This window comes from Boleophthalmus pectinirostris, unplaced genomic scaffold (assembly GCF_026225935.1).
Source record: "Boleophthalmus pectinirostris isolate CB_2022bp ecotype Guang Dong unplaced genomic scaffold, ASM2622593v1 HiC_scaffold_9, whole genome shotgun sequence".
NCBI lineage: Eukaryota > Metazoa > Chordata > Actinopteri > Gobiiformes > Gobiidae > Boleophthalmus > Boleophthalmus pectinirostris.
The window spans coordinates 1,117,812-1,130,526 of NW_026571541.1; the positions used below are offsets into that span (position 1 = coordinate 1,117,812).

At 41.6% G+C, this 12,715-nt stretch overlaps 1 protein-coding gene across 1 annotated transcript in view; it reads right to left on the minus strand.

The window, feature by feature from the left end:
* Positions 1 to 5,201: 5,201 nt before the first annotated feature.
* The window catches only part of LOC110172732 (roundabout, axon guidance receptor, homolog 1 (Drosophila)), a 413,603-nt gene continuing 406,089 nt past the window's right edge, over positions 5,202 to 12,715 (minus strand). The window contains 3 exon segments of the mRNA XM_055166979.1: positions 5,202 to 5,246; positions 6,171 to 6,373; positions 6,980 to 7,282. Coding sequence (XP_055022954.1) covers positions 5,232 to 5,246; positions 6,171 to 6,373; positions 6,980 to 7,282 — 521 coding nt within the window. The 3' untranslated portion in view covers positions 5,202 to 5,231.

A 12,715-nucleotide genomic window follows, 5' to 3' on the forward strand; every position in this document is an offset into this window, starting at 1 on the left:
TCTCTCTGTTGTGTACTCTCTGTTGTGTACTGTCTGTTGTGTACTCTCTGTTGTGTACTGTCTGTTGTGTACTCTCTGTTGTGTACTCTCTGTTGTGTACTCTGTTGTGTACTCTCTGTTGTGTACTGTCTGTTGTGTACTCTGTTGTGTACTGTCTGTTGTGTACTGTCTGTGTACTGTCTGTTGTGTACTCTCTGTTGTGTACTCTCTGTTGTGTACTCTCTGTTGTGTACTCTGTTGTTGTGTACTCTCTGTTGTGTACTGTTGTTGTACTGTCTGTTGTGTACTGTCTGTTGTGTACTCTCTGTTGTGTACTCTCTGTTGTGTACTGTCTGTTGTGTACTGTCTGTTGTGTACTCTCTGTTGTGTACTCTCTGTTGTGTACTGTCTGTTGTGTACTGTCTGTTGTGTACTGTCTGTTGTGTACTCTCTGTTGTGTACTGTCTGTTGTGTACTCTCTGTTGTGTACTCTCTGTTGTGTACTCTCTGTTGTGTACTCTCTGTTGTGTACTGTCTGTTGTGTACTGTCTGTTGTGTACTGTCTGTTGTGTACTCTCTGTTGTGTACTGTCTGTTGTGTACTCTCTGTTGTGTACTGTCTGCATCTTCTTATAAAATGTTCATTATTATCCATTATTATTATGTTGTTATCTTTACACCAAAACTCTGTTCTGGTCTCTGAGTGAAAGGTTTTATAAACTCATCATGGAATAATGAGATTTCTTTGAATGCTTAAGGTAAGTGAGGAAGAACTTTGGACCACTGCAAACTGTTTCAAATGATGTAGATCTGTTTTCACACAGTCCCATCATGCACCTCCAAACCTCACACAGTGGAGCGGTGGAGAATTCACAGAGAATCGAATGGTGTGGGCCACAATGAACAAAGTTTATGGAGTTTCAGAGATTGTGGATTATTGTTGTGCACCGGGATGAACACATTATCACAGATAGATAGATAGATAGAAAGATAGATAGATAGATAGATAGATAGATAGATAGATAGATAGATAGATAGATAGATAGATAGATAGATAGAAAGGATAAATCGGATTGATAAAGCTCCAGATTGACTTCAAAAAAGGATTTCTGCAGTTAAACAGGATAGTACCTAACGTTAATCAAACTGGACATTAATTAAGCTATGAAAGTCTGTTTACATTGAGATTTTTTTTTTTTTCTTTATTTGGTTTAATTTGACTGATTAATTCTAATTATTCAAAAACTGTAAGTATGTGTATCGTCCATTATCATTAGTAAACAGTGTAGTAATGAGACAGAGAGAGCAGATACAAGAATGATTCCAAATGCTTTTTGCTTAACACTGTTCATATGTTTAAATTTAATGACTGCTTAGAAATGTGGATTGTAGAAAACAAAATCACAAGCTCAAGTTAAATCAATAGTTTGCGTGTGTTTATTGCATTTACATGAGCCGCTGTGTAGCTACAACATCTGCACATTATTCTGAGCACATCGTATTTTCACTATTTGATCAATTTCACCTCATTTAAATGGTCAGTGTCAGTAAACGTTATATGTGTAGAGCTTTATAATGAAGTTTGTTTTACACAAACATCTCCAAGGAACTTTTTAATGATGTAAGAAGGTGAAAAATAAACTAAATGTCCAGATATCGAAGAGTTAAGGTGAAGTCTACACCAACTATTGTCTTTAAAATCACAGCGGTGACAGGTCAGGGTCCCTCATGTTTCATCTGATTCCATCCATCCATTTTCGTCCGCTTTTCCAGGGCCAGGTCACGGGGGCAGCAGTCTAAGCAGGGACTCCCAGTCTTCCCTCACCCCAGACGCTTCCTCCAGCTCCTCCAGGGGAACCCTGAGGTGTTCCCAGGCCAGCCCAGAGACATAGTCCCTCCAGCGTGTCCTGGGTCTTCCCCGGGGCCTCCTCCCGGTGGGACATGCCCGGAACACCTCCAGAGGGAGGCGTCCAGGAGGCATCTGGAACAGCTGCCCAAGCCACCTCAGATGGCTCAACTCAACGTGGAGGAACAGCGGATCTACTCCGAGCTCCTCTCGTGTGACTGAGCTCTCTAAGGGAGCGCCAGCCACCCTGCGGAGGAAACTCATTTCGGCCGCTTGTATCCACGATCTTGTTCTTTCGGTCACTACCCAGAGCTCATGACCAGAGGTGAGAGTAGGAACGAAGACTGACCGGTAAATCGAGAGCTTCGCCTTTCAGCTCAGCTCCTTCTTCACCACAACGGTCCGATACAGCGACCGCATCACTGCCGAAGCTGCACCAATCCGCCTGTCAATCTCACGCTCCATCCTCATCATTTCATCTGATTAGTTTTAGATAAATCTTTGTCTATGATTTGCCATTCATTACCCATAATCCACCAGTGCCCACATGGCGCCCTCACATAGTCACATGAGTGCAGGAGCTCTGTAGCGCAGAATGAAACACACAACATTTCCTCATTTATAGTTTGAACCTTTTTATTTCTCTTTTTTAGTTCATTTTTATTTTTCGCCATACGAAACAAATGTTTGCAGATGTCCTATGAATAAACAACAGCTCCCTTCCTCCCGAGGGTCCAATGCCCTGTCAATTCAAGAAACGAAGCTCCTCCCCTCCTCCCGCTCGCCACGCCTCCGGTCACCACCGCGACGCCTTTTTGAAAACCATTTTAAGTGCATTACCGTTCCCGACCGCTTCACTCACGGCCAATTTCAAAAGTTATTTACATTGCAGCTACAATTCATCACTTATCGCTCGGACCGGAGAGGCGGCCAATCAGAAGGCGAGGAATTTCCTTTCAAAATAAAATAATAATTAACAAAAAAGCATCCTTCGTAAACCTAACAACGCCAACGCCAGCTTCAAGAATAACTACACGCATTTTTGTCCTTCCTGTTTCCGCCAGTAAGACAAAAAGGTTAATAGATAAAATGGTTTAAAATAAAGTCTAGTGATTGTGCTTTTAAAACCAAAGTCAAACATAGAACATAGAACGAACAACAACACGACGCAACAGTGCATTACGAAAAACAAAAGACACTAATTCTCCCAAAGTGGCACTTTCTTGGGGCAGCAAAATGGAGCTCAACAGAGACCGCCACCCTCTGCTTCTGGAAGTACATTTTCCCATTGACTTTATGACAAAAAATTATATTAAAAATTCAAAGCTAAGACCACAAGACCTAATATTTTATTTAAAGAGAAGATTTTTACTTTTACGGGGTTTTAATTGTTAACATCTTTAGATCAGCATGTTTCCTTTTATTGGTTTGAAATTGTTATAATCGACTAAAAAGTTTTAAGTTTCAATTTTGTTTTCTACCCTCCCCTTGATCTCTGTGTTAAGTCACTCCCCCTTCAGAGCGCTATCACAACACAATCACCGTGTATCCTGCGAATAACTACAACACATCGAATCAGGTTTGTGAAGTTGTTGTGTACAGTTTTGCGTCATATTTTTGTATATTTATGGAGAATTGTCGTGTGGGAGCATGGGTGACGTAGGCTTGTGGGCGGAGCCTTGAACAAAATCTTATACCGTAATTTCTGGGTTATTAGGCACTCTGGATTATAAGACACACTGCCATTAAATGGACTGTTTTCGAACTTTTTTCACAAATAAACCGCGTGGGACTTTAAAGGAAACCCAACAGTGTGATGGGTGAGTGGTTTTGTTTGTTTGTTCGTTCACGGTGACTCTGGGCTTTGTTCAGTTGTGGCGTGTAGGGAGGGTGCTGTCTGGGACCAACGGATTGTCGGCGTGTTCGCAGTGACTCAGTTGTTCAGTCGTGTCTAGAAGAGGAACATTGCACTCGCTTTTTCGGTTCGTTCCTCCGTTCCGTTCCTCGTCGGCGTGGAGTGATGAGTGTGTCTGTGGGTGTGTTTCCCTGCACGGTCACTGTCTGCTCCGTGTGTGTTTGCGTGTGCTGCAGGTGGTGTGGCTTTGTAGTTTACTGAAGTCGTGCTGGGACACCCCAGTGGATTCGTCTATCGGATGCTCCGGATGCGCAGTAGTTTTTTGATGGGGTTGGAGGCTTAAGAGCGCATCTAATAACCCGGAAAATATGGCACTTAATCATAAGGAGGCTTTAAATAGAGCGCATTAGAGATCGCTATATGACTCAAACATGCATAGGCGACATCTAAAACCTCTTCAGGTACGTTTTTGATGAGGGTAGAAAGCTTTTGCATAAAACCCCCTCTTTAAAATCTGTTTCTGAAACTTTACAAACCACTAAGTTATTATTAAATGTACGTGAAATTTGATGTTTTAAAGCAAATGCACATTTACGGCGATGTTAGCTCGCATTGGGCACCGCAAATCTCTAACGTGGAAGTCTGTGGACTGTTTATTTTATTACGTTGTTTTAGATAAATTATAAGTATTGATCCTGAAGGAAATTCAAAGTTCAGCAGCAGCAACAGAGAAACAAACATAATAATAAAGAAAAGATGTTTAAAGTGAGTGGTCCATCCTCGAGCATTCATCAGACGTAGGGATGTGATGTACAGATTTCCAATTCCACTACAGGACATGGACAACAACTAGTTTTGGAAGAATATTTAACATTTTCTATTCAATTTGTGAGTGTAACAGACACTTGAGCACAATATGTCTTCTCTAAATGTGCTTTTCAGACTTAAAACTTTTCAGATATTAGCTGCTTAGCCTCCACGACGTCCTTGAACTCTTAGTATTTGAATTTTCAGAAAAGTCTATGGGAAAAAGGAACAGAAAATTCACTTCCAGAAGCAGAGCGGACTTCGAATTGAGCCGTTGAGCTCCACGAGATAGTAATTTACAACATGGATGGAAATGGTAAAATAATTATATTCATTTAAATTTTTTTTGCAAAAATAATCAAACGAGGAAGACGGGTCGAGGTACCATCGCGGGTCGAACAATTGGACGTTACATTGATATTTACACAGTCTGCCCCCCAACACGCTGCAGCTCTCAGTCCAGTCCAGGTCAAGGCAAGCCGAGTGATGTGGAGGAGATGACCCCATATTGCATTGGAATTGAACATAAATATACTAGGATACTCAGGATTCCACGCAACATTCTATTGTCTTTTGAACAGATGTAGAAAGTTAGAAAAAACATTGGTCGGTTTGGTAAAGGAACACATGTACAGAAAGAGAGTCCAAATCCAAAGTGGAATAAAGACAGATTTTGAATGGTGGAGAACGACGATGCTCCAAACGAGACAAATCAGAACAGTTCTTCTAAAGGTCGCTCAGGTCTTCAGCTCTCAATCATCTGCAAGACAAGAGAGGAGAACATGCTCAGTGTATGGGACATGTGAAAGAATATGGGGTGGACTAGATCTCACTGTATCATCTAGCACCAGCAAGTACATCACTTCAATGACGACTGCTGTTGTGTTTTTGAGCTCTACAAACACAATTGCTGATTTATAACAGTAGTTATTGGTCAGGACACATCAGTAATTGTGTATGTGTTCAGAACTGGACTCAAAAGAGAAATGATGAAGTTCAAAGTTCATTCATTAAATGTATTGGTATTTGGTTTAAAAAATATTCTCACAACAATTTTGCAAAGTAAAGTTGAAGAGAGTGTATTTTTGAACTTTCTATTGTTCTATCTTATAATTTTCCCTCATCAACATCATGTCTGAAGTGGTTTTCTGAATCATCATCTATGCACGTTTGAAGATCTTGGGCTTCATGTATAATGCATGAATCATGATGAACTCATGTACCATTATTATAAGTGTTAGGGAATAGAACTGCTCTCTGTGTCTAATTTCTGATTATGTTTTGCATATTCATGTGGTTCAGTCACATGACTGATGTCTGACTTTTCACTATTCAAAAGAAGAAATATTTTGTGTTCAATTGTTAATTGTTATGGCCAACATTCCTAACTGACATCCAAACATATATGAATCGTACTGACCAATCAAAAGAAAGAACACTATCACTAATAAGAAACAAGAAAGAATTGTTAAGGCAACAGTCATAAGTCTTCACAACCTGGCAACATTCCTTCTTAATTCCTTAATTCCTTAATTCCATTCCTTAATAACCTTCTTGCTCCTAACAGATATCTGAACATATATGAAACATAACGACTGTTTCATTTCTTTTACTTGGCCCTGATTATCCATATCCAGCTAATTCTGAATTCATAGATTGTCCAAGTCCACCCTGTCGGACTCACCTCCCTCTCCTCCTCTCCTGGTGTGAAGGCCCCTGTGGTGCTGAGGCTCATGTCTGCAGGGGGGTTCCTGCGCCCGGGGCCCCCCTCCCCTCTCCTGCGGCCCCCGGACCCCCTGGAGGACATGGAGCTGGAGGAGCTGGGGTCCCGCGGGCTGTTCACTGAGGGGAACTGTGGTCTGCTGTAGGGCAGGATGTCCTCAGAGCCTGGGGGACACCACGGACAGGACATTAGAATAATAATAATAATAGGCTGTATACCTGTAGGTCAGTCTATACCGTACAACATGAGTGTTTCACATAGGACAAAGTGCACGTGACACGAGACTGAGCCCACGAGGTTGAGACCACATGAGATTTGGTCAGAATTTCAAATACATAAATTGAAGGGTTTTTTATGTTTTTTTTTTTATTTCATATTTTGCCATGACTGGACACAGTTTTATTGTTTGTTCTTGTGGCTTGAGGTCTTGTCCCACCCACTCATGTCACAGAAAGGTCATCTATTTAAATATTAAAGCTTCAACTAAATCCACATTTGAATATTATTCTATTGTTTCCTTTTTCCCACATATGTTTGCCCCTCTTAAATTAAACACATATCCAGACTTGGGGCACATTTCTGTCAGGCATTATAAGAAAAACATAATAAGATGAGTTTAAAGCCACACTGGTGAACATTCTAGGCAAAGCAATAACATCTCCACCCCCCACAGACCACAGTGTAGTTATCCAGGATTTTGAAGACATCATTTAATTACCGGCCATATTTTATTGTATTTTATTGTCTTTCATTCCTTTGAGTGTGTGTACCTGTGTGTTGTCGGGCCTTGTTCCCTTTTCCTCCTTGGCTCACTGCTTTGTCTGGGCTCTCTCTCCTCTCCGCAGACCCGCTTCTCTGGTCACCCCTCTGGTCACCCCTCTGGTCACTCCTCTGGTCACTCCTCTGGTCGCCCCTCTGGTCAGACGGGTCTCTGGGCCTGTAGCCGCTGCCCGCTCCCCCTCTCCTCTCCCCGGCCTTGGGAGACACCACCCCCCTGCCCTCCATGGCCGCCTTGGAGGGGTGTGTGGGGGACTTGAGCACTGCTGGAGGAGGGATGGGAGGAGGCGGGAGATCTGGACAGAGAGACAGAAGAAAAGATGTTTAAATAAAGAGGACAAAAACGTTTAGTACTCTTTCCCAGTGGTGGTCGATTGTAGGTAGCCATTGGTCAAACAACAAATAAAGTCCGGCTATATGCTTCCATTGTAGGGAGTATTATACCTCTGATGATTAAGCCAAGATAACCAGGACTGAAATGGCAATGTCCTTGAGGCAGCAGTGCAGTTTTTCTGTCAGTGTGGAACTTTCCAGGTTGAGCAGTAACATCTCCATGGAGACGAGCAGACGGCAGACCCCAAAAGTTACAAAGTGTATTTGTGTGAATGTGGTGAGTGAGTGTTGGTGGTAGTGGGAGGGGCTGAGGTGCAGATTGGCAGCCTTGCTTCAGTCAGCATGCCCCAGGGCAGCTGTGACTATAATAGTATTTACAGTGTATGAGGGCCTGTCACAATAATGACTCTACTGACGTATTGGTAAATGATAAACAGGTCACATTTTTATAAAGCGCTTTTCCACCTTCAAGGCTCAAAGAATTTTACATTAAGGAACCACTCACCCATTTACACACACTTTCATACACCAGTGTACACACACACTGGGAGTGAGGTGGGTTAAGTGTCTTGCCCAAGGACACAATGTCATCTGTGGGAGCTGGAATCAGTGGGTCAGTGGATCTGACCGCTCACCCAATGATGTTTATGTCAAGAGCAGGATTCAAACCTCCAACCTTCGCATCAGTGGACAAATGCTCGACCAACTGAGCAACTGTCGCCCCAGTTGTTCAATATATATAAAACTGGACCAATTTATTTTGGGGCTCAATATGCATCATGGGTACTTTTTCTTTGCAAACAAGATTAGAGTTATTTTAGTTGTAATATAATCATATTTGAGCTGTAGAGAGTTGAATAAGTCCCTTCTATGGCTAATGGTTCCATCTATATTAAAAAAAAAAAATGGTTCACTGGGATTATCTTGGTTTATTTTAATTGTATCAGTAGCATAAAATAGTTTAAATTATTGCAATATTTCTCTGTAGCAAAATATTGTGCTTCAAATTTTTGTAACTTTTTAAATGCATGCATATTGTGTAATACCCATGTTTGAAGCAGATTTAAACCAACATTCTTGCTGCACTATGCACTCTTAAACCAGCCTTTAGGAGGGCACAGGGGGTCTGCTGCCTGAGACCCTCCTCCCTCCTTCTGCCCGGGGATCGATGCTCAGTGTCCTTCAGCCTGTGTCCACATGAGACCGGTCCACACAGCCCACACACAACCCACACACAGCCCACACACAACCCACACACAACCCACACACAACCCACACACAACCCACACACACACACACAGCCCACACACACACACACACACACACACACCCACACACAGCCCACACACAGCCCACACACAACCCACACACCACACACACAACCCAACACCCCACACACAACCCACACACAGCCCACACACAACCCACACACAGCCCACACACAACCCACACACAGCCCTGATCTCCGCTGTGAGAGGAGCACAGGAGTCAGTCTTTCATGTGCTCCTCCCCCTGAAGAGCAGCCTCAGGACCATCACCCAAACCATCAGAGGGCTCACACATAAGACACGCCGCCATTTTGGATCTTCAATTGCTTTTGCTGCTCATGGTGTTTGAGCTGTGCTTCTCTGGTAGCTGAAGCTTCTGTAGTCACCGTCTAGATCCTTACAAACTACAAACATGTCTCCAGTTCATTTTAAAGCATAAATGACAAATAGATAAAGAATGTTGGCATATAACATGTGTTAGGATGACATGTGAGAAGAGAGTTTCTCTTTTGAAGTAAAGGCCACAGAGACGCGCCAATACTGAGAGAAAAATATATCTGTATCAAAAAGACAAATGTGATGCACACGGGCACAAAAAGTCTGTGCAATATACCAGCTCCAAATATCAGCGCAATTAGCCGACGCCAACTTCCCTCCATATCCCTGATACTAAAACTGGGACTGATACTGTACATCTGTCTCCCTAAAAGGGCATAACTGATTTTGAATCATGAGTGACAAACATATTTCAGTGTTTGCATGAAAGCATAATGCTGTTCACATGATTCTCATCCAACAATCCAACATCCAACTCTGATTGGTTAAATTCATCAGGCCCCCACAGTGGAAAGTTTTAAGTCTCATCTTAAAACGCACTTTTACTCTCTGGCTTTTAACACTGCATGAGTTGCGTGGTCCTGTGTCTTTTATTTCTTTTACTTATTTACTGCTATTTTATGATTTTTATAGTTTTTTGCTTTTATTTTGATTTGACTGGTTTTATTGTTTTAGAACTTGTATGACCACATTTTAGCAATTTACCTTTTCGTTGTCTTCATTTTATGATCCCTGTGCAACACTTTGGAAACAGTTTTGTTTGTAAAATATGATATAGAAATAAAGTGGATTTGGATTTAAACTCATCTGGCCCTGGCAGTTGCTTCCTTGTGGTTTCATATTTTGACAAAAAGCTCCTTATACAACAGTGTTTACCTGAACTACAAGATAAGTCCAGTAGCATATGGCCTTAAATGCAGTAAATAAAGAATGCACAAGATCACTATGAAACCTTCTACAAATGATTCATTACACGATATCCGCAGGGCCGTCATAGCTGCTCACATCATGACAGATTATTGTGTCTGAATTCATTTCAAGTAATCTAGAGATTTGTGTGGTCTCTCCCAGATCATGTCTCCTCCACCACCGCTGAATACAGAGAGCCAGTCGATAGCACCAGAGCAGCGCTGAGGTGGCTTCTGTTTTTAATATCTCTGCTTCCCTCCGGAGAGCCGCTGCGATCAATGCTACAGCGCGTGAGATACAGCCCCACAGCGCCCGCGATTTATGCCCACCACCAGGCACTGTCCGCGGGCTTGTGAAAGTGAGAGAGTGCCCTGCTTCTGGAGCTTAATGAGACGACCAAGGCCACGCTCCGGGAGAGAGGGAGGGAGGAGGGGACGGAGAGATGTATCAAAGACAGTGATGGATGGATGGAACGAGGAGCAAAAAGGAGAGAGGCACTGAGAGGCAGGGCTCGCTTCATGTTTTCGTGTCTTTTTGTCATTAAAGACGGGGCACTGCACAAAATCAACTTTTTGGAGCTTTCTACCGTGTAATAACATCACTCCCTCATCATGCCATCCATGCATGTCATCAGATGTCATCCATGCATGTTTGAGTAATCTAGTGATCTCTCCCAGGCCCTATTCAACCTCTACTTACAGGTGCGAGACTCACAAGCCTACATCCCTCATGCTCCTACACGACTATTCTCCATAAATATACAAACGCATGATACAAAACAATACACTGTAATTTCACAAACATGATGTGATGTAGTGTTTTTTTAGCGGGATGCACGCTGATTGTGTTAGGATAGTGCTCTGACAGGGGAGCAACTTAGCGTGAGGAGCAAAGGGAGTACAAAATACATACTTTTTGGAAAATATAGCCTTTTCAAATCAATAAAAGGTCACATGAACATTGAATTATGTTATGTGTGAGCTGTTAATACCCTGTCTCACTGTGTCATTGTTTGGTGAGCCCAGTTCAGTCCTGATGTGGACTTTGCTCTGTCCTGATCTAGTCCTGGTTTAGTCCATGACTAGTCCAGGTTTAGTTCTGGGTTTAGTCTCATGTTTGAATGCACCTTTAGTGGCAAATCAGACTATGAATAATATGTGTGCTGTTTATAAATTTATAAACAATGTACAAATGTGATGATATTTATTTACCCTTGCAGGTTCAATCACAAAATTTGAAAAAAATATATGGACACATTAAATGGGTACCATACCTTAGCATGGTTGTGTATGTATTTTTCTTAATCTGTCACTGTGTATTTAACTGTCTTTATATTATCTGCTGTTTTTTTCATTTGTTATTATTATTATAATATTATTAATTTATTATTATTATTTTTTTTTACTTTAGTATTACTGTACTATTGCTATTATTATTCATCTATTTTTATTTATTATTATTATTATTTTGTTCTTCATTTAGTTTTGTTTTTTCTTGGGGTTATTTTTGGAAAAAATTTGCATAAATATGATTTTTGGTATACATACTCTGTAATGTGCTATCAAAATGTATAAATAAAATTGTAAAAAAAATAAAAATAAAAAAAAAAATAAAAAATAAAAAATATATATATATATATATATATATATATATATATATATATATATAGATGATGATGATGATGATGATATTTAAACATCTGCAAAACTGTAAATGGCCAAATCATGTATTTTTATTTTCTCCTAATACCATGTCAAACATTAAACCATGATCCATATATTCTGTTTATATTTACATGTTGATAATAACTGATGATATTTTTTAATGGCTGAGGCCTAGAGCTCCAACGGCCGATAAGCTCTGTCGATATTTCTGGGACGATATGTAGGGCAGATTTTGAATACTTTCCCCAAATTATCTGATATTTTTTTGGTTTCATTTACATATGTTTACGTTTTGAGTAAACCTTTAGTATTATTCTGTCTACATCTACAATGCCCAAAATGCTCCTTACACCTTGAGATGTCTTTTATTCAGTAGATTGGCCAGAATACATCTTAAGGTGGAACTGCGTGTTTCCAGTTTGAGAGAAGAACTCAGACTAAATATGCAGGATTTGTGTGTTAAACGTGTGAATGAATCAAAACACAACTCCAGGTCTGTGTGTGATGAGGAAACTACATCAGAACATAGATCAGAAGACAGAGTAACGTGGGCTCTTTAAGCAGCTCCATATAAAGCATTATTACATCTCCCTTTATACGTAAGTGCTGTGTTGCTTTTGGAAATTTCATTAAATCCTGTTGCTTCACCTCTGCACCAGTCTACGAGGGCACGGGCAGGATGTGGGGGTGAGGCGTGGGCTTAGGAGGGGGTGAGGACGGGGTGAGGAAGGGGGGCGGCCGAGGCAATAACATCTAAACGAAAAACAATCCATTCAGATCAAATGCAATCAGCGGGGGGCCTGATGGACGGACAGCCGAGCCCCAAAAGGAGAGCGGGGAGTGGGCAGGAGAGGAGACAAGTGCAGGGAGAGATCCAGGATGTGAGGGGCTGTGTGGGGGTGAGGTGAGGAAGGGGTGAGGTGAGGGTGGGGGTCTTCTGGCTCCCGCGCACTGAGCTGGATATTGGATCTCTCTGTCAAGTGTCTCCCCACTCAGAGACAGCTGAGCCAGAGACGGAAGCCAAAGCAGGAGTCAGAGGTACAGAGGAGGGAAGAATACTGCTTAGGTTCAATGCAAGTACACGAGTTGTGATGTAAAATTATGTACCGTAAGTATTTTATTTGGTATTTATATTGGTATAGGCCTATCCTGTACTTGTGCTGTACATCGAGGAGCAGTCAGATCCATTAGCCTGTTATTTCTGTCATGGTCGGAGTCT